The sequence below is a fragment of the Choristoneura fumiferana genome, chromosome 7, assembly GCF_025370935.1.
Source record: "Choristoneura fumiferana chromosome 7, NRCan_CFum_1, whole genome shotgun sequence".
NCBI classification, from domain to species: Eukaryota; Metazoa; Arthropoda; class Insecta; order Lepidoptera; family Tortricidae; genus Choristoneura; species Choristoneura fumiferana.
In genome coordinates, this window is record NC_133478.1 from 7,264,144 (window position 1) to 7,281,702 (window position 17,559).

Consider the following 17,559-nt stretch of genomic DNA (forward strand, 5'->3'; position numbering starts at 1 on the left):
CGTTAGTTAAACTATAATCGCCGAAAATTTTAAGATGATTTGAAGATATATCTACCTACGTAGATAGATGCAAGGCTTAGTTAGTGTAGTTGGTTCAGAATCTCTTTTACAGATTTTATTTTCTCTATGGCTTGTTTTAATCACTTGTCGGTTTAGGTCTCGTCGACAATACGTCAGTCAGTGTCAAACCGGGCACTGACCGCTACATTTGTTTACTTTTGTGCCTTTTGTATTATTATTTAATCATGGCAGAGGAACCCATGCAGGGCTGTGGGCAAAAGCCTTTGCAGCTTAATGAGCTGTTGATCAAAAATGTGAACACTTGGGGCAACGTGCAGTATAATATACCTCTGCGACTCTCTAGCAATGAAACAAGGACTGGGACAAATATTGCCATGAGGCATATACCTAACATACCGCATAGCTTGGACTGCGTAAGTGTCTGGCCGATAAATTATCAACTCTTCTACTAAGTCGGACACTTCTGATATATCATGAAGTGTCGTTCAATATCACTGCGGCCGCTGCCTTCGCCATTATTCGCCATTGCTTTCTATTGGCCGTTTGCCGAGCTCATTGTGTACAGGGATCTCGGTGACAGTTTAAATTTGTCCTAAACTCAAATTCTGGATCTGCCATTGTTAAGCACATCTTAATATTATTATAAATATTATTTTTTGTGGAGTGATTTGTTAAGTCTATTAGGTATGTTACGTTGCATCGAATACAGATTAACCCTGAGCACTGGGAAACGTATTTGTACCAATGGAAACAGGATTTCATATACTTTTTAGAAAATCGACGATCCCTTGCCAGAGCGCGTATGCGGCCGAGATATGGTGGTCGCAAAGGAGACTTACCGGACCACCACGGGAGAGTACTGCGTCAAACCAAATCCCAATAAGGCCATGGAACGGGCGGATTGCTCTATCAACTGCCGTCGGGTTATCTTCATGACTGGAGTTGAAAAGAGGGTTAGTACCCACTTGACAATTATAATAGGTACTCCTTAATTAGAGGCTTATAGAGCTAAGCTTCACGTATATTATAGCTCAGGGCTTCCCAAACTTATTTGTACTGTGAAGCTCTTGTAGCTTTGCCATTGTTTTACGACGCCCCCTCAACCCAGCCCCTAAAAATACTTATCAATTTTAGTACTCGCCTAGTAACAGGTTATAAGATAAACACTATTTGGACATTGATAATTTTTATTGGAAAATAAGAACGAAATCAAAACATAAGCATAATACATTTTGGTAGAAATTTCATTTTTAATTCGAGTTTTTTTTTGCTGACTGTACCTACTTCTTGTCGACTTTACTTGCATTGTCACCCAAACTACATTTGCATATCAAATTTAAGTTGACGCCATTAACCGTTAAAGAATTAATTCCGTCCCGCGGAGACGATCCTGGCCGAACTACTAGGATGTCACTACCAGATTAGGTGACCATCAGTGGTGTAGCGATATAGCACACGGTACGGATTACCGAGGACCTGGGTTCGATTCTCAGTGATGGTCTTATTTTTCTGTTTTTTCTGTGGATCTATATTTCAGTTTGTATTTTCAATTTCGGTTTTACGGGATGACCGTAAAAGTAAAAATTTGGAATTGAAATAAAAAATACAAAAAGATTCCAAAAAACCAATCTTAACCAGATTAGGTATTGTATTGTCACGCAATTTACATAAGTATGCTAAATACTACTGGGAGTTGGACTGCAATTTGACTACAGACGGACAACAGGACAGTTGAAACTTAATAAAAGCTTCTAAAAATGTTAAGTTTTTTTTGTTAAAAAAAATATATATTACAAGCTTTTTTGCGACGCACAGTTTGGGAAGCCCTGTTGTAGCTCGTGAAGAAATATTTTTTTAGTTTTTTTTTATCTGAAACTGCTGCCTGGTATATTGTCCCCTCCTCTCCTCTAATTCGAGTAGGCCTAGATTTTGCTTTTAATATCTAACTTTAATTTTAATTAGAATTTCTCAGTATTATTTTCATAAAATCATTGTTTCGTTTGTATTAAGTAGTAATATATTTTATAAAATTTTAGTTACAAGGGAAGACCATAACCCAGCCCACAATGATATCGGAGACGAAGGACACGTACAGAGGCATCGCCAAATCACCGCTAATGCCTCCCGCTGTCACTGTCAGATCACCGGATCCGGAATATATATTCGATGTAAGTTTGCATTTTCTTTTCTGAACATGAGATTATACTTCATTTTTTTTTAGCATTAGAAAGAAGGTAAGCGATCTTGACGTGTTATTTTTATTGAAAAACACTTCTGAAAAATTAGTCACAGCAAATAATGCAACAATTAGCAAGGACATAAATGATCATTTACATGATTTTGGTATCATAAGTAATAGTTACTGCTTTTTTAAAACGTTTTTCAATAAAAAGATTCGTCAAGATTGTTTACCCTTTTTCTAATGCTAAAAAAATGAAGTATAGTATAGTTTCATCGTTCTGTGACAGCGTAATAATGACAAATAGTGATACTCTGGCGTCTAGACAACGGAACTACGCGGTACTGTGCGGGGCCGCTTCCCCCCCAATTCAGAACCCAGCAGGGCTACTACCTCTCTTCCTCGTCCCTCTTGCTTTCGTATTAAATAGTATAAGTGTCAGAGGGACCGCACGACACAAAATTCGAGTTTCGTAGTAGCCCTGCTGACCGTCCGACCTTTCGGGCGCGACAGGGCCTTTTTGGGATTTTTTGTCCCGGATTGTAAACGGAAAATTTTCACGCCACGCCATTGTATTTTTTTTACGGACCTGAAATCTATTTATTGTTCATTTCTAGAGCGAGAAAACAGTCGATAGCTAATCTTTTGCTCGCTGGCGGACAAGTGCCTAAGTGCTTGTATTTTTATTATTTGTATGCTGTTGTGAATAAAGATTCTATCAATCAATCAATCCTTAACGATGAAGCAAACTTGTGTTATTTCCAAAGGTGGTAGCTGCGGGAAGGAACGAAGCTCCTGCTATATCGGATAGCGCGAATGGTTTTCGCAAACTGATGGACCCCTACCTGTCGTCCTACAGGGCAACATACAAGCCTTTCTCTGTTGAAGACCAGTACGGCATCGGGGCTAAAGATCAAATCACCTTCTATTCAGAGTTTGATACCCCCAAGGTGAGAATTATATCTAAAGTAATGGTAATGTACCATCAGCCAAATATGTGGTCTACCACCCTAAAGTTGATAATCGTTTGCATGTCATAAAACAATAATGCCAATAGAAGTATCCGTCAACTTGAAAGCTCGACTTTAGCGACATTTAATTTGATAGGGCTGGACTTGTTTAAAAATTGGTATACCACTTATTTGGCTGATGGTAGCTAGATCAAGCTTGCGAAATAAACTTTACTTCACCATTCCCTAGATATTTTTCCTAGATAGCTACCATTTAACCGCAGATTTACCGCTCGTGCCTAAAATATCACATTTAAAAAAATACTAGGTACATTACCATTTCATTAAGAAAGAAAGAAAATAATTTATTTATAGCAGCAACAGCACTAACAGCAGTGACACATTACACAGGTTAGAGAAAATACATAAGTAGTGTTGCCGTTATAAAAAGGTCCCGGCTCAGAATATCGCTGGTTCAAAACTAGCACTGCAGGGTTACTACGAAATTCGAAAAACGAAGTTCGTATCGTACCGTCCCTCTCACTCTCGTATTAAATAATATAAGCGTCGGCGGGACGGTACGATACGCACTTCGATTTTCGACTTTCGTAATAGCCCTGCTGGTCTTCCGCCGGGCCACAGAAGAGTGAAATTACAACAAATCACACAAAACAGACACAAAAATTAATTACATTCCCACTATACCAGATGTCCAAAATAATATGTGTTCTATCAAAAAAATAATTTACTTTAGTAATCTTCGATTCTGTAAGTGGTGCGACGAGAATCTGGTAAGCTAGAAATGTTATTAGGTTAGGCAATTTAAGTAGTATATTTAAAAAAATGTGGTAAGATTTACGCGCATGCACCATTAGGTCAATCGCAACGGCAAGATCTCAGGATTTTACTAAATTCTTGAGGGATTTCCCAAAAATGAAAACGTGGGTTTCTATTACGGTTTGTGGAGCCCCTCCTGCAAAATTTCAAGTCTTTAAACTATTTAAATTAACGCTTAAAATTTTAGCATTTTTAATTATTTAAAATCCCAACCATAAGAATATCAGAATAAAAAGGGGCCTAGTTACGTATTGGCCTTCGGACACATTGGTACAATTTCCATATCAGTACAATTCCACATTCGTACAATTCCACATTGATTGGTAGATAGTTAGTAGATACTCATTAAATCCTACTAATATACTGAGCGGCAAAAACTCTGGCCCTTAAATGTATGCAGTTATAGGTAATTTTGTATGGAGAGTGGGCCAAATTATTATAAATGTGAAAGTTTGCGAGTGAGTGAGTGAGTTTGTGAGTGAGTGAGTATGTTTGTTGCTACTTCACGCTGAAACGGCTGGATGGATTTGGATGAAATTTGGCAAAAGTTAGCTATAAGATTTAAGAAAATATATATTTTTATCTCGATATTCCCACGGGATAGGGATAAAATCTCGAACTAATAACCGCTGGGCCTAGAGTCATGAAATTTGGTATGTAGGTAGATAGTTGGACATCTGGAATAACACATAGGCTACTTTTTATCCTGATATTCCCACGGGATAGGGATAAAATCTCTAAATAACAACCGCTGGGTTTAGAGTCATGAAATTTGGCATGGTTGTTTTAATTTAACGTCAATGAAAACCACGATATAATTTTAGAGAATTCCCACGAGAATTTAATAAAATCCCGGAATTTCAATTCAACTGATTTACGTGTGCGAAGCCGCGGGTAAACGCTAGTCAGTTATAAAATTAGTACGATTTATTTGAATTCGGAGCTAATTTGCTGAGGAACTAACGTAACCACTATCACTGACGCGAGCCAGGCAGAGGCATAATGTTTTGAACTGAAATCTACATACATACCTACTGGTTTTAGATTGCATACTATAGACAGGAAAATAAAATCTATACAAAATTGAATCGATTCGACCTTCTGTTTTTTACTACCGGAATTGCCGATTAAATGGCCTGATATTGCAGTCAAAACGCTCGACTTCGATGCGCAAAAAATATTTTTACCTAAATAAGAATTGACAATTAAAATCTGAAGTAGTGGTAGGTATGTTAGTGGCTAGTGGTAAAATCAATTCAACTTTGTTACTCGTACCTTGCTCTTGCTACTACACGTGCACTGCTTAAATGTTTACCTATTTGTATAAATAAATAAATATCATGGAACACCTGACACTAATTTGACCTAGTCCCAAACTAAGCAAAGCTTGTACCATGGCTAGTAACGGATAAACATTCTTAAATACATATTAAACATCCAAGACCCGAGAGCAAACATTCGTATTGTTCCTACAAATACGTGCCCCAGCCGGAAATCGAACCCGGGACCTCAAGCTTCGTAGTCATGTTCTCTAACCACTTGGCCATCCGGTCGACTATGCTATGAGGATGGTATGTTTTGCGGAATACGACGTCCTCAGGTTATTCGCGGTAGTTCCTTTGGCTGTTCCTTCAATGTACCTAACTAATGCGTTTTTTTCGCGCCACTTCCTTTACAAGACTGAAGGAAGAACTGCGTTTATTTTTTCGCCTAAGAACTGACTCTACTGCGAAAGGAACGAAGGTGAAAACTTAATCGCAGTTCCTCCTTCAAGTCTTGTCAAGGAATTATTTAGTGCAAAAAAAAACGCAATAGTTCCATCGAAGGAACAGCTTAATCCACCACCAATCCACCGATCGGACGTTGTTAGTGTTGTGTGTCGGTGTGATGGGGTGGCAAATAAAAATGACCAAGTGCGGGTAGTTCGTGATACGAGTGCCGGTACTATTGGTGATCAAGTGCGGGTAGTTCGAAGGACTCGCGCTGCTAGGCAGACTTGACACCCCACACTTCAGTCTACTCGTGACCACGGCCACTGTAATGTTGCCGAAACGTCGAGGTAAATATTACTCGTGTGTGTTAGCGTAGCGTGATAAGTCCCGTTGGTGGTATTTTGACTATGAGCTAAATCCACGACCTCCACTCCCACAGCAATCGACAAATATGTGACACAAACCCGACTATTACAAACACCTCACAAAATGCAATACATTTCGAATTCTTTACGAGTTCATTCTCAAAACTAAACCGAGCAACCAATCGTTGACCACTAAAACGTAATGTGCAACAAGTAACTTCATACAGACACTCGTATACATTCTGTAACGTGCCCAATAATTACTTTGTTGAAAATAATAATATGGAAAAGTATTTGTCATTATTTTTTATTTGCGCTATAGGTGCGAGGATTTGGCCCCAGACACAAGGAGATCTGGATGCCGCTAACAGCCAAAGTGCACCGAGCTGTGTACGACAGAATACACGTCAAGAAGGAATGTCATGAAGTTGCCGCGTGTCACAATCCCGTCAACAATATCAAGGGGTGAGTGTCATCATTTTGTCAGCCGTAGAACGTAAGAAGAGGGTCGCTGGCGGCGGATAGATGCGAGGGGCTGAAGTGTCATGGCGCGCCATGGAAGAGGCCTATGTACAGCAGTTGGACATATTCCTCCAGCTCCAGCCACTCCAGCTTCCTCCAGTTGCTTGTAAGAACTTTTCGTACCCAAAAGCCAGCCAGTTCTCCGAGTGAAGGGGTGAGTGTACCTATCCATACTAATATTATAAATGCGAAAGTGTGTGTGCTTGTATGTTTGTTCGTCTTTCACGTCGAAACGGAGCGACGGGTCGACGTGATTTTTGGCATAGACCCGAGAATGGCATAGGCTACTTTTTATCCCGGAAAAATGCATGCAGTTTCCGAGGGAACAGTGCGCGATAACCGAACTCCAATCAAAAGTCATTCAAAAGCTAGTAATTTGATAAAAGTGCGGGAAAAACGATTTTGAGCAAGTGAATATTAATCAAATATCAACAAAAGTCAGGGGTGAATAAACTTTTGTACGTCGTCATCATTATCATCATCATCGTGATGAAGCCGATGATGATTTCCAGCCTAATGTCCTACTGCTATGTAAATAAATAAATCGCTAGACTGAAACCGCCTATTGAAGAGATATTTTTATGTTTTATAATTGCAAACCCATAATGACCCACGTAACTGGACCACCCGATATAGACCAGAGATTAAAGTTATTTTGGTTTTCCTAAAAATATTTATTCTACAGTAAATCCTATCCACATTCCTTCTGCATCATTAAAACAAAATTATTTTCTAGGGTATTCCAGTCGGAAACCAAAAAGAAGTTCCAAGTGCCTTTCGCGCTATCTCCGCTCGCCTCCTGGAGTCATGGAGAGGTGTTTGACCTGGCCCCGTTCCCGCCTAACCCTTACCAAACCAACATCGCCCCATTTATGTACTGCTCCGACTACTGCCATATCTCCCAAGGAACACCCCCGTACACTGTCATTGATCAGTTCAGCCATCGAAAACCCCACAAACCTTGCAAGCAAAGATACATCGTTTCTAGGGATTTTGAACCATAGTTTATTTCAAAATTGTATTGTGAATAAAATGAGCGACTTGAAACTTGAGTTTTCTTTGTAGTTATCAGTGAGAAGAAATGGTTGCTGGATATCTGAAACAATAGCAATTTTATAACGCGTTAGAACTAGACTAAGGAGTCTGACAAGTGCCTGACTTTTAAAAACAAAACGTCCTTCCGTATCATTAAATTTAATTAAAGCTTGCAGCATTGCGCTTATTTATTTGTGCTTTCTGAGATGTTAACTGTTAGATATAGACACATCACTTCGTTTTTTTTAATAATTTGCGACTTATAACATGAATAAAATGAATAAAATGTTTAAACCTTTAAATACGTTGGAAGCACAAGGGTCCAGCACTGCCTTTCAAACAAATAGCCGGTGTGGAACCAACCTTTCACTATGAATCCAGGCGTTCTAAAAGCAGCAAAACTGACAGCGTAGCAGTTGCAGGCTCACGTTTCTTGTCCCAAGACTTAGCTCCAGCCGTCGCCAGGTATTTGACGTGACTAACTTAAAATCTTGATGCCATTTCTTTCTTTAAGGCTTCATTGTTGTACTGAAAAACAGTTCTAATAAATAAGGTGGGACAATTTACACCTATCTTTCTTGACCAAAATTAAACAAAGCTCTTGCTCCTATCACTGTAGAGTAGATAGGTATAATTTAGTAATTTAAGTATTGTACTTGCATGTCAAATTTCTAATAATGATAGTCATTACCAAAACCAAAAGTCTACTTCTATATTCCGTGGGTATTTCGGAAAATTCCTTCGTAATGCACTTCTCAAGAAATATATCTGCCCAATTCAAGTCTCTTGCTCTAGTGTATTAGCTAGTGTATTCTGCTACAAATATCATTTTCACCATACAAGTGCCTGCTCCTACTCTTCAACCAATTACTTATATAAACCCTCAATTTAAAGCTTCAAAGTCTGGTTCACTATTTACTGTCTGCGTAACTACCAAGTACCTACTGTCCAGTACCTAATGCGACGCAAAAAAAATCGGTAGATGGCGAATGAAAGAAGGCTAAAACTCTAAAAGATGCGTCATACCAAAGATAGGTACCTACTAGTAGGTAGCTAAATTAATGGAAATGGTAAGAGCCGTTTCTGATATAAATTAATTTACAACAATTGCTTGTTTAAAGGTTATGGTTCCGCATAATCTTACCCCTATGCAAGACAAGTTGGTACACTTTGTTTTCTTGGAAGAGTCTTCGCAATAGTGATCCTGAAAAAAAAAGAAATATATTGTGTGTATCTTACTTTATTATACTATGTAGAACTAGAAATCACATAAAGCCATAAGAAAATCAAATGAAATGAAAACTGAGGTTATTTAGTTTAGTACGTGTCCAATACGTGTCAAATATTTGGGTATTTGGATAGTTTCTTAGCTTTCGAGCGCATACAAATTTAAAACATCAGAATAGGTTTCGCTATGATGGTGCTCTCCCCCTCTTGATTGGGCATGTTTTGCGAGGTATGGTAGCTATTCTCTACACATACCGTTGGACATTTCTCATCCGGGTGTATGCAAGTCTTGGGTTTCCTGGCCGCAGGACACGGAGGGTTGTGGAAGCAGTGCGCCGGCTCGCTGCAAGGCGCGGAGGGACGCGCTGGCCAGAAGCACGGCATGAGGTAAGGGAAGCAGGAGGACGGGGGCATGCAACGGGGGAAGTGGTGGCAGGAACGCGCGGCGAACGGCTGGGGGGATCAGAAAGAGTATTTGGGTTGTCTAACCTACAAATCTCGCATGAAAAAGGTGACAGAGGTGCTCTGTCACGATAACCGGCAATTTTGCCAGATCTGGTCGAAATTGCCGGAAAGGAGTGGATGAGAAAGACTAAAGACCGAGTGAAATGGTGTGTACTACTGGGGTCTACACTAAGCTAAGCATTGTATGGCAAGGCAAGAGGCTAAAGAAGAAATTTAAATGTAAGTATATATGTTTTCGTCAGGGTATTGCTTAGTTAAGTTTCCAGCTGCCGATAACAAAACGTAAAGTTTAATTTAAGAAAGAAGTGCAAGTACTAGATTAAATCATATTTTTTACCTTTTGAAGCACACAACTTGACCGCGGTGTTAACTCCACCTACAACATACATTACAACATAATGAAGCTTCCATCATACTTATACCATATAGTTTTACAACTTTAAAGTTTTTCTTAATTACTGTAATTCCGTGTAAATGCGTGGGAACTATGGCCCAAGCCCTCTTGTTCTGAGAGGAGGCCTGTGCCCAGCAGTGGGACGTATATAGGCTGGGATGATGATGATGACTGTAATTCCTCTGTTTGAATTTTTAAAGTCCCGCAATGTAATAACTGGAGTAATTTAGTTATAAAGATACTATACTTACATAAGTTGGCTCGTATTTAGGTTTCTTGACGACTTTAATCTGCAATATTAATACATACTAACATTAAAAGAGCTGTTTCACCATCCATAGATTAATTTTATTTGACGGATAAATGTGATGCTGTCTCCGTCTATTTGAACAAAACAAACAGAGACGGCATCACATTTTATCCGTCAAATCAAATTAATCAATGGATGGTGAAACAGGGGGTAACTGTAATTCATGGGCTTGTTTCACTACTCATTGACAAATTTTATGTGAGAGAAATCTATGAAATATTTATCGGTAGAACAGCGGAACTGTAATTCGTATTCAATCATCCTAGTTGTGTAGTAGGAAGTTTTTTACCTGTAGCCCAAAGCCATTTGACATCTGACATTTTGAAGGACAGGGAAATGGTATCTGTAAGAATATAAAAATGTATTCATACGTTTTTGCTAAAAATATTTTTAAAAAGTTTTTTTTTGCTCGCTGTTCTTTTTGTTGACTATAACTACTTGCATTTTCAACCAATGAACATAATATGTATGTTTACTATCAATGCAATCCGACCGCTGGAAGTGTGTAAAATTTGACTTTGTTAAGATTTGACTCGAATCAACATACGAAGGAAAGTACTAACTAACATTGCAATGCAAGTTAAATATTTTCCTCACAGGCTCTTCTCAACCGAGGTTTTTCCAAACCGATGATAGGTTTTTTTTAAAATATTTATACGTATGAATTCCTACTGAAGTAGGTAAGTATACTATAATGATTGTTATAGCTTAGGTAGAATAAAGATATTTTGACTGAAAAGCCTATTAAAAGCAGAAAAAAATACTTTAATATTTAATAAATGTGTAGCTTATTATAACTAGTATACACTTACCTCAGGTGCTGGACAGTAAGATTTCTGAAAATAAGAACTTTTTTTAAGTAAATGATGAAACTTCATCATACATATAGTATCTTAAGTATTAGAGAAACCTGATCTTTAATTTTTAATAACACCTAATGGAAAGAAAATAATCATTAAGGCGATGAAATTCATAAAAAATATTGATAATAAAATAATATAAATATTACGGGAAAATTCACACCAATTGACCTAGTCCCAAAGTTAGCTTACCAAAGCTTGTGTTATGGCTACTAAGCAACGGATAAATATAATGATATAGATAAATACATACTTAAATATAAAAGATTGATAAAATTAAGTTTGTTAATATTAATGTTGATGATGACGAACTTACGCAAGATCCGCAAGGAGGGCCTGGTGGTGGACAAGTAGGACAAACTGGATCGAAGCAGCACAAACGACATCCGCCACACTTTAAATAAACAACCAATTCAATAAAACAATTTGACAAGGTAAATGTTTAATTGTAGAAATATAAAAAGAGTCTTACTTTTAACGAAGACGGCAAGTCGGTATTACTCTGCAACAAAAAATAGCACGTAAATCTAGAAAATATAAATTTCAATACGTTTTAATATTATCTTAATGATGAATGTAATTTAACGTCGTCCCAGAAATATAAAATCTCAGAAAATTCACATTTTAGAATACAGTTGTGAAAAATTAAAGCTATGAATCACCTTATGTCTGCAACATTGTTTGTAACAACAAATCTGAACGATTGCCGTCTGATGGAAAACCGCCTTGTCCTCGTCTTTGCGTATTTTTTTCGATGGCCTCGCTCCAACGATGGTTATGTTCGACAGTCCGAACATGTTGTGTTCTTTATCCAAGCGAAGTATAGTGTCCAAAAATCTGTCACTGTTATTGGTCTTATTTATATCGTCGGACTCTAAGCTTGTGTTGGATTCAACGGGTGACAGTGATGTAAGGCTGAAATTAGACACATTATTAATGAAATCTTATTCGTTCTAACGAATATTTACAACAAAGAGAGGAATCAAAGGAAGAAACAAATTCATAGTGTCATATTATGTTCTTTTACCTTCATGAAGGTCTTCTGTCTCTGATATGACCCGCCTCTTTGTTACACAAGCCTCGTTTGTTTCTTACCTTGGCACCAGTTAGAGCGTTTTCAGTTCTGGAACGACACCATGTTGGTTCATTCGCTGCTTTTAATAAAAAAAACATCAATGAACTCACCTAGCGTCAGGTGATCCATTATGGCTCTCAGTAAGCCACTTCATCTTGGTTAGTTTAAGAATGTTTGGGTTATTATAATTATTGTTTTCTGTATCACTGCTTTCGTCTGTCTGCGATGGCTGTAAAAAAATTTTTTTCTTTACTTAATTTTACACGGTAGGTACTTATATCAAAGAAGTACTTATACTAGAAATAAATATTACATTTAGTTTTACTCTGTCTTTATTATCATCGTCTGAATCTTCTCGACATCTCCGCTCGATCAGTTCATGGAGTGCTTTAGATCTTTCTACCGCGATTGCGGAGTCATCTTCGTTTAGGTCCACCTAGAATATTATATCATGTAGATTTAGTATTTATATCATTAATCTCCACATGTTTTCGCAAGTTTTATTCCTTTTCTCAAGAAAACCTCTAAAAAGGACAAAAAAAGTAATTTATACCCCTTCGGTTTCATCATCTGCCAGAAGGTATGCTCGCTTGCTGGAGTTAGCTCCGTAGTCTGCAGTTGAATTTTCACCCGGCTTTATATTTCCGACGAGACAAACATAAGCAAAATAGGTTTTGTTCCGGGTGGATACATTTTGTTCCGAGGTGGTGCTTAAAAGCCTCATCGTTTGCGCAGACATTGTGGTGGATGGTTGGTAATAGAACTACGACGTCGTTATCTAAAGAGAATAGGTAAATCTGTCTTTGTAAATTATATATCTATAAAATATTCTTTGTTTCTTTTACAAAAGCATTGGACTTACATTTTGCTCATGCTGGTGGACATTAATTTTAGATTTTATATAAAATTCGTGTAAATTGTAAACCATGCTTGATGACAGGATTTTTGAAGTAGACAGAAATAATCCTTCTAACAGCCAATGACAAAAAGTAAGAAGAGGTTCGAAATGTTCGAATCTCAAAAGTAGGTAGTTTTATTAAGACTAGTTTAGAAATTTGTGGGAAAATCATTCTTTTTAAATAGGGTTTTTAAATAGAAAAAATAACAGTTAACATAAAAAAGGAACAATAGTTTAAAAACATAAAAATATTCTGCCACATGCTTCGTCAAATTATTAAAAATAAATAAAGAAATAACTACATCCGCAACAAGCTTTACGTCGTTTTTAAATTATGATTACAAAAACCACATTGAATTAAATTGTATCATTTTGCAAGTAGGTACGAATCATTAATAAATTAAAAGGCAATCTCTTAATTAGTGCTACGTGGAAAATTCAATAAAAAACGATGGGGCAAACTTGAACTCTTGATCAGAAGAAGTAGAGGCCTAATGTAGTGCTCAAAGTCGGTAGTCCAAATGATTAGTAAAACAATACTCCTCTCTCTGCTTTCTGTTGCTCTCTACAATGAGACCAGAGGCCGTATTGCCTAACGTTTCTGACGCTCGCGATCGCAATCAAATGACAGTTTTTGTATGCGAAATCTGTCATTTGATTGCGATCGCGTGCTTCAAAAACGTTAGGCAATACCGCCTCAGAGGCCGTATTGCCCAAATACGGTATTTGACAACTCCTGATTTTGCCATATCATAATATTATTATGAAAATATAGATATACAGATAGTATTTAGCGAAGAGAAAATTAAATCGGTTGAAAATTGGATTTATAGTGATTTTTTGAAAAATCTATATACCTGTCTCTTTCTCAAACGCTTTTCTCTATGCATACTGGCGTGTGACGTCACATGCCAGTATGTCTTTCTCTGTCTAATCTTGAATTTCAAACCTTTATAACTTTTTTATTTGTAAAGGTAGCTTAAAAATTGTTTTTCTATTCGATAACAGGCATTGTGTAGTTTTAATTTATAAAACATATACAAAATAGTCAAATACCGTATTGCCTAATGTTTCTGGCGCTCGCGATCGCAATCAAATGACAGATTTTGTATGCGAAATCTGTCATTTCATTGCGATCGCGAGCGTCATAAACGTTAGGTAATACGGCCTCAGCTTGAAAGTAACCAAAGTTTCACGCCTATGTCCGACGTTCTAAACACCAAATTTGGTTACCAAACTAGAGCTCGTTGTGTAAGGTCATCCGGCCACAACCATTTTAAAAATTCTAAAACGTGTAATTGTATGAAATTATCGTATTATCTGATTAGGAAGTAATTTTTCACGTGCAGTAGACAAAGCGAGTGTGACGGCCTGTGACCCCGCACGGAAGTGCTTGTCTGTATGGAGTGACAAATTAGTATGAAATTATACCTATTATGAAGCTTGGATATTTTTTGTCTAGTTTATACCTTATTTTAGGTGGACTGCTTTCATACCAGGCATTTAGGCGAAGCCTACTAAGCATTTATACTGCGCCGTGTGCGGTTTTATAACAAGCAGGATCAGGCTTACCTGCGCATTTAGATTCTTCGGATACATAACCTTGGCTGAAAGTCCCCTTGCTTTCATATCAAACTCCAAACTGAATTCCCACCTCGTAATGAAAAAAATACGTGTTTTCTATGATGAAATCAGTGTGCCCCATTCGATGATTAAGCCTTTTCTTATTAAGGTATACTGCGCCACTATCCCGCAGCCGAGGTGCGAATGACACCATGACATCACAGCGCAAAAACTACAATTAAGGTATAAAAAACAGATCGCTAACTGAGATTACTCGATCACGCTCCACGGGTCCCGTACTGAAAATCTCACAATTTAGAATAAGGTGTAAATTGATAAATATACATCCATTGATGTATACTTATCCATTTTTTGATTGAGTCAAAATGGAACCTTTGCTGTTTTTCTGTCTCTCTGTTTGTCTGTCTTTATCTTTTCTGGCTTAGCTCTCCTATTCTAGTAGAATGTCTATCATTTTGACAAAATAAAATATAAAAAAAAGGTAGGGTTCCTTTTTACCCGTAAACTTAACGGTGACGCGTGAAGCGATTATTTGTTTCTCCGCGTTTGTCCTATGGTGGTTTTGAGATATAAATTTTTGTTCGTGTGACCGGACACGCAGTTCGCCAGTTTTTGAGCACAAATTTTATCCTCGAAAACAAAGAAACGTTCCTAAATGAGGACTAATTCAATACCAGATTTTGGGCTGCCTTCCAATTTGGATTTGAATGGAAGTACCTACGTAACGAGTCTGACTCTCACGCTAAGCAGGCACCTAGTCATAAGAAATGGGTTGATAATATTGTAGTATTATCGAAAATACAAACTGAGACATGGATACATAGAAAAACCAGAAAAAGAGACCTCTCTCTCTCTCTCTCTTTCTTTTTCTTTTTCTGTTTTTCTATACATTCATGTCTCAGTTTGTATTTTCGATATGGTTTTACGGGATGACCGAAAAAGTAACAAATTTGGAGTTGAAATAAAAAATACAAAAAAACTCCAAATAACCAATAATAATTTGATTGCTTATATAGTAGCGACATCTCTTGTCTGGGCGAGCCATTTGTTCCGAAAGAATGTAACGTCTCTCGAAGAGAGCGAAACATAGATGTCGCTAGTGCTGCTGCTTAAGTAGCGTAGTAAAAAATCAACCTGAGATAATTATGTGCGCATAGGAAAAATTCGTGTCTGTACTCCTGTCCAGTGGTAGTGTAGGGGTATGGCACGCAGCACGGAATGCTGAGGACTTGGGTTTGATTCCCAGCGCTGGCCTCTTTCTGGTTTTTTTATGCATGCATGTCTCAGTTTGTATTTTCGATATGCTTTTACGGGATAACCGTAAAAGTAACAAATTTGGAGTTGAAATAAAAAATACATGGATCACGAATTTATAATTGGCGAAATTACCTATAGTGGATTGCGTGTGAATGTGGATACAATTTTAACAAAGTTTTTGCCAGAGATTGTGTACTTAAGTTTAGGTACTGTGCCCTTAGTGGAAGTTTTCGGTTACAAAATACGTCTCGATCGCGTTCGCGATAAAATCTCAATTTGTATAGGAACACGAACATCGCAAGCGTTCCGCTAGAGCGTTTCCGCGATCGAGACGTATTTTGTAACCGAAAACTTACACTAAGGGCACTGGTCAGCTGGGACAGGTACTCGTCATTCCGCGGGAACTAAGTATATTTTTTTAGATTTTTTTCTTTTCCACTTTAAAACTGACTAACCATACAATTAAATTACACTCCGCTGTATGTACCTAATGGTGTAAAAAGAATGGAGTTTGGGTTTTTAGGGTTCCGGAGCCAAAATGGCAAAAACGGAACCCTTATAGTTTCGCCATGTCTGTCTGTCTGTCCGTCTGCGGCTTTTCTCAGGAACTATCAATGCTAGAAAGCTGTAATTATGCACGGATATATAATATGTAAACTATGCCGACAAAATGGTACAATAAAAAATTAAAAAAAACTTAGGGTACCTAAAGTGGGGGTGATTTTTTTTTCTCATCCAACCCTATAGTGGGGGGTATCGTTGGATAGGTATTTTTAAACCATTAGCGGTTTGCTCAAACGATTTTTCGATTCAGTGACTTGCTTGCGAAATATTCAACTTTAAAGTGCAAATTTTCATTAAAATCGAGCGTCCCCCCTCCCCTCTCTAAAATCTAAACCGATGGGCGGAAAAATTTGAAAAAATTCAGGATGGGAGTAAGTATATCAAACTTACAAGGAAAACTATAACGGCTAAGTTTGCTTGAGAATTATTAGTAGTTTAAGAGTAAATAGTAGCGTAAGGTATAAAATATACCTAAACTTGGAAGATTCCGTATAAAATACGAAATCCTTAGAAAAATATTACCTACTTAATTTTTTCGTAATGGCTACGGAACCCTATTTTGGGCGTGTCTGATACGCTCTTGCCTGGTTTTTTTAACAATATAAAACAGAGATTTTAATATTTACGTAATTAAATATACTGTTGTTATCTCCTATTTGATAGGTACTTATTTGATACACTTTCATTAAACATATGCTAGTAACACTGAAGTAAAATTGAAATGGCATAAAGTATAAAACTAGAACCTATTGTAGGTACACCTACTCGTTTATACTTTATTGTCAATTGTCAACCAACTTCAAAAAACCGGCCAAGAGCGTGTCGGACACGCCCAAAATATAGTTTTCCTTGAAAGTTTTATGTACTTACTACTATTCTGAATTTTTTTCAAAATTTTCCATCAACTGGTTTAAATTTTAGGGGGGGGGCTATCGATTTTCGTGAAAATTTGCACTTTAAAGTTGAATATTTCGCGAACAAATCACTGAATCGAAAAATCGTCTTAGCAAACCCCTTATGATTTTAAAAGATCTATCCAACGATCTTCCACACTATAGGGTTGGATGAGAAAAAAAAACACCCCCAATACGTCTATGGGAGGTACCTAAAAAATTTTTTTTTGAATTTTTTATTGTACCATTTTGTCGGCATAGTTTACATATATATTGTGCAAAATTACAGTTTCTAGCATTGATAGTCGCTGAGCAAAGCCGCGGACGGACGGACAGACAGACATGACGAGTTCCGTTTTTGCCATTTTGGCTCCGGAACCCTAAAAAGGAGGAGGTTCTCAATCGACTGTA

The 17,559-nt window shown here is 37.5% G+C and overlaps 2 protein-coding genes across 2 annotated transcripts; one reads left to right on the plus strand and one right to left on the minus strand.

Moving 5' to 3' along the window:
* The first annotated feature begins 166 nt into the window (after positions 1 to 166).
* LOC141429601 (uncharacterized) lies at positions 167 to 7,670 on the plus strand. Its single transcript, XM_074089988.1, has 6 exons — positions 167 to 434; positions 795 to 974; positions 2,058 to 2,189; positions 2,968 to 3,150; positions 6,387 to 6,529; positions 7,323 to 7,670. Exons 1-6 carry the CDS (start codon positions 246 to 248, stop codon positions 7,588 to 7,590), a joined length of 1,095 nt encoding a protein of 364 aa, XP_073946089.1. The 5' UTR covers positions 167 to 245; the 3' UTR covers positions 7,591 to 7,670.
* LOC141429598 (uncharacterized) lies at positions 7,568 to 12,908 on the minus strand. The gene is made up of 15 exons (XM_074089985.1): positions 12,815 to 12,908; positions 12,506 to 12,730; positions 12,266 to 12,388; positions 12,063 to 12,181; positions 11,540 to 11,792; positions 11,350 to 11,379; positions 11,194 to 11,271; positions 10,830 to 10,853; positions 10,307 to 10,360; positions 9,959 to 9,997; positions 9,651 to 9,689; positions 9,104 to 9,301; positions 8,766 to 8,825; positions 7,985 to 8,149; positions 7,568 to 7,682 (listed from the first exon to the last, which is right to left on the minus strand). Exons 2-14 carry the CDS (start codon positions 12,689 to 12,691, stop codon positions 8,105 to 8,107), a joined length of 1,248 nt encoding a protein of 415 aa, XP_073946086.1. The 5' UTR covers positions 12,692 to 12,730; positions 12,815 to 12,908; the 3' UTR covers positions 7,568 to 7,682; positions 7,985 to 8,104.
* Positions 12,909 to 17,559: the final 4,651 nt, after the last annotated feature.

What these genes read in the sequence shown, in the direction of transcription:
- LOC141429601 (XM_074089988.1), top strand. Translation starts at nt 246, where the DNA reads ATGGCAGAGGAACCCATGCAGGGCTGTGGGCAAAAGCCTTTGCAGCTT. An exon ending in TGACTGGAGTTGAAAAGAGG is followed by an intron (nt 975 to 2,057) that starts GTTAGTACCCAC and finishes ATAAAATTTTAG; the next exon opens with TTACAAGGGAAGACCATAAC. An exon ending in ATCCGGAATATATATTCGAT is followed by an intron (nt 2,190 to 2,967) that starts GTAAGTTTGCAT and finishes TTATTTCCAAAG; the next exon opens with GTGGTAGCTGCGGGAAGGAA.
- LOC141429598 (XM_074089985.1), bottom strand. Translation starts at nt 12,691, where the DNA reads ATGTCTGCGCAAACGATGAGGCTTTTAAGCACCACCTCGGAACAAAAT. An exon ending in ACTTGCCGTCTTCGTTAAAA is followed by an intron (nt 11,272 to 11,349) that starts GTAAGACTCTTT and finishes GTTTATTTAAAG; the next exon opens with TGTGGCGGATGTCGTTTGTG. An exon ending in GCCCTCCTTGCGGATCTTGC is followed by an intron (nt 10,854 to 11,193) that starts GTAAGTTCGTCA and finishes TCTTATTTTCAG; the next exon opens with AAATCTTACTGTCCAGCACC.